General features: G+C 49.7%; 1 protein-coding gene across 1 annotated transcript; it reads right to left on the bottom strand.

Annotated features, from left to right (window-relative positions):
* Positions 1-372: 372 nt before the first annotated feature.
* Positions 373-1,891, bottom strand: LOC149268116 (uncharacterized). Its single transcript, XM_089473716.1, has one exon. The coding sequence runs from the start codon at positions 1,660-1,662 to the stop codon at positions 778-780; it is 885 nt and encodes a 294-aa protein (XP_089329842.1). The 5' UTR covers positions 1,663-1,891; the 3' UTR covers positions 373-777.
* Between the last annotated feature and the right edge of the window lie 406 nt (positions 1,892-2,297).

The following is a 2,297-nucleotide window of genomic DNA, read 5'->3' as shown; positions in this document are numbered from 1 at the left end:
CATGGGAGGCGCTGCTCACAATTATGGGATATAATTTGTAGAAGCACTTGTATGCCTGTGTGCCTTTACATGTGCGTGTGTGTATGCATGGGAGATGAATATTGGCGTGTGCCTCCCTCAACTTAGAATGGTGTGAACGATTTTGGGTTTTATTTGAAGAGGCGCGCTTACATTTAAGTAGCTGATTTTATTTCAATGATCGTGGGCTTGCCTATCAGAATGATTTTTTCTTTTAATGTAGTACTTGATTAATCCCAGTGGGCAAATTGGAATTAATCAAGTGAAATTTATCTTTTTAATAAGAAGCATATGTATGTACATACATACATATAGTGCCCAAATGGACACATTTTAAAGGGTGCATCTGTTGGATGTCATAAAAATAAATCATGCAATTAAAAAATACGTATAAAAGCAATGGGCAAGTGAACTTGTTACTTTAGTTAGTCAGCTAACGAAATATCTATTGATGGAGTGTGGAGTCTTCAAATAAGGACACGTGGTGGTGATTTTAAAAATTATTTTATTCGGCACGCGCAAAATGGCGATGTTGGATATTCAAGTAGTTGCACAAGGAATCCGTGTAAAAGTAGTAGTAATAGTAGAAGAAGTGGTACTTGGCGGAGGGCCAAGTACTGAGAGCAAGCGGTTATGCTATTAACAGAAAGTTGTTAATAGCAATATCGGGCTCTGTGGGGGAGGAGCAATCCTGTTAATGCGATCTGGCATTAATATACTACCCCCCTTGAAAGGATTACAATATATATCTGAGTGGGATTACAAGCAGGAACCCGAAAGGACCCACCCGAAGACGGTGTTCTGGGCCATGGGACGACCGTCAGTGCTGGGGACGATTCCTGGAAGGATGACGTGAGAATACACGTCAGCCCCCAGCACAACAGACACCGTACTGGGTCGAGCCCAATTGCCGTCGGCGAGCGTAATCCCAGCCGGATTGGCTGCGTGCTCGATCGGCCGGATTGGCGTCCGGCAATTGAGCTGCGGGTCTAATTGCAGGATAGCATCGATATGGAAATCGGATGTCCTCGAACAGACAGTCGCCGTGCAAACCTCTCCCGGACCCACGCCAGTGGCGGAAAGACCCATGGCCCTTGCCAATGATGCATGGATCCGAGTAGTAGGGCTACACGGATCGATCAACGCCCTCACATCGAAATCCTTCTGGTCCGTTTGCACAATGACCATTGCCGTGGGCAGGATGCTAACGGCCTTGTGCTGCATCAGCGTGCTCAGCGGCGGCGTAACTTCCTTCGTGGTGGTGGATGCTGCCTGGTGGCGTCGTCCTTTGCGGGATCCTTTTTGTGGTGCAGGTGTCCCGGCGAGGGCGGAGGAGGTGGGCCCGCTGATAGGGGCTGCAGCGGGACGACGTCGCTGTCGGCGACGAGCTCCAGGCAGATGCAGCAGCGTGTGATGGCTCTGGCCACACGTCTTGCATTTGGCCTTGCTGCGGCAGGATTGCCCGGAGTGCTGGTGTGCCAGACAATTCGCGCAGTATTTATTGATAAGTACTGCGCGAAGACGTTTTTCGGCCGGAAGGCCCAGGAAACGCCTGCATTTCCGCAGAGCGTGAACCCCTCTACACACGCGGCATCGGAAGGAGTTGATGCCAGGTGTCTCCACGGATTGAACAGCTGATGGCATAGCTGAAAAGGAGAGATGTGCCGGGTGGTAAGTGATGGAATTAGATGCAAATACAGGGTTAGTTGGACATCACAGGGGTATTATCGTCCGTTGGTAGGATGACCAACTTATGGACGGGTCTACGGACGATGCCCCGGGAGGTGAGAATGTCCGCCACTCGGACCTTCCCATCATCTCCTGGGTGCGTGAGGTGGACACGGCCGAGCCGCCACTCGTTGATGGCGACATTATCGTCTTTCACGATGACCATGTCGCCGACCTTCAAGTCACGTTGTGCGAATTGCCATTTATTACGTTTGAGCAGTTCCTTAAGATACTCTTCTTTCCAACGGAAACAGAATTGTAGGTGAAGAGCCTTAAGTCGCTGCCAGCGATTCAGGATAGACATCGCATCTTGTGTAATTCTGGGCTCAGTAATAGTTATAAGAGGCCCACCGGCTAGAAAGTGTCCTGGAGTAAGGGCTTGTAGATCGGTGGAATCCTCGGACATGGGTGCTGTCGGGCTTAAAAACCGCATGGTGAGGCAGGAAAAAGTTACTCATTGCAGGATTGGAATGTGAGAACACTGGCCTCATATGACCCAAGTCGAGATACTCTTGCAGGATAGCTTCGTATTCGGCCTTGAGTGTCGGATT

This window comes from Drosophila arizonae, chromosome X (genome assembly GCF_054131065.1).
Source record: "Drosophila arizonae isolate 15081-1271.41 chromosome X, UAZ_ARI_1.0, whole genome shotgun sequence".
NCBI classification, from domain to species: Eukaryota; Metazoa; Arthropoda; class Insecta; order Diptera; family Drosophilidae; genus Drosophila; species Drosophila arizonae.
The sequence above is the reverse complement of the archived record's forward strand: the minus strand, read 5'-3'. Positions and strand labels throughout refer to the sequence as shown.

Excerpts from the sequence above, each read along its gene's own strand:
- LOC149268116 (XM_089473716.1), bottom strand. The coding sequence starts at position 1,662 with ATGCCATCAGCTGTTCAATCCGTGGAGACACCTGGCATCAACTCCTTC.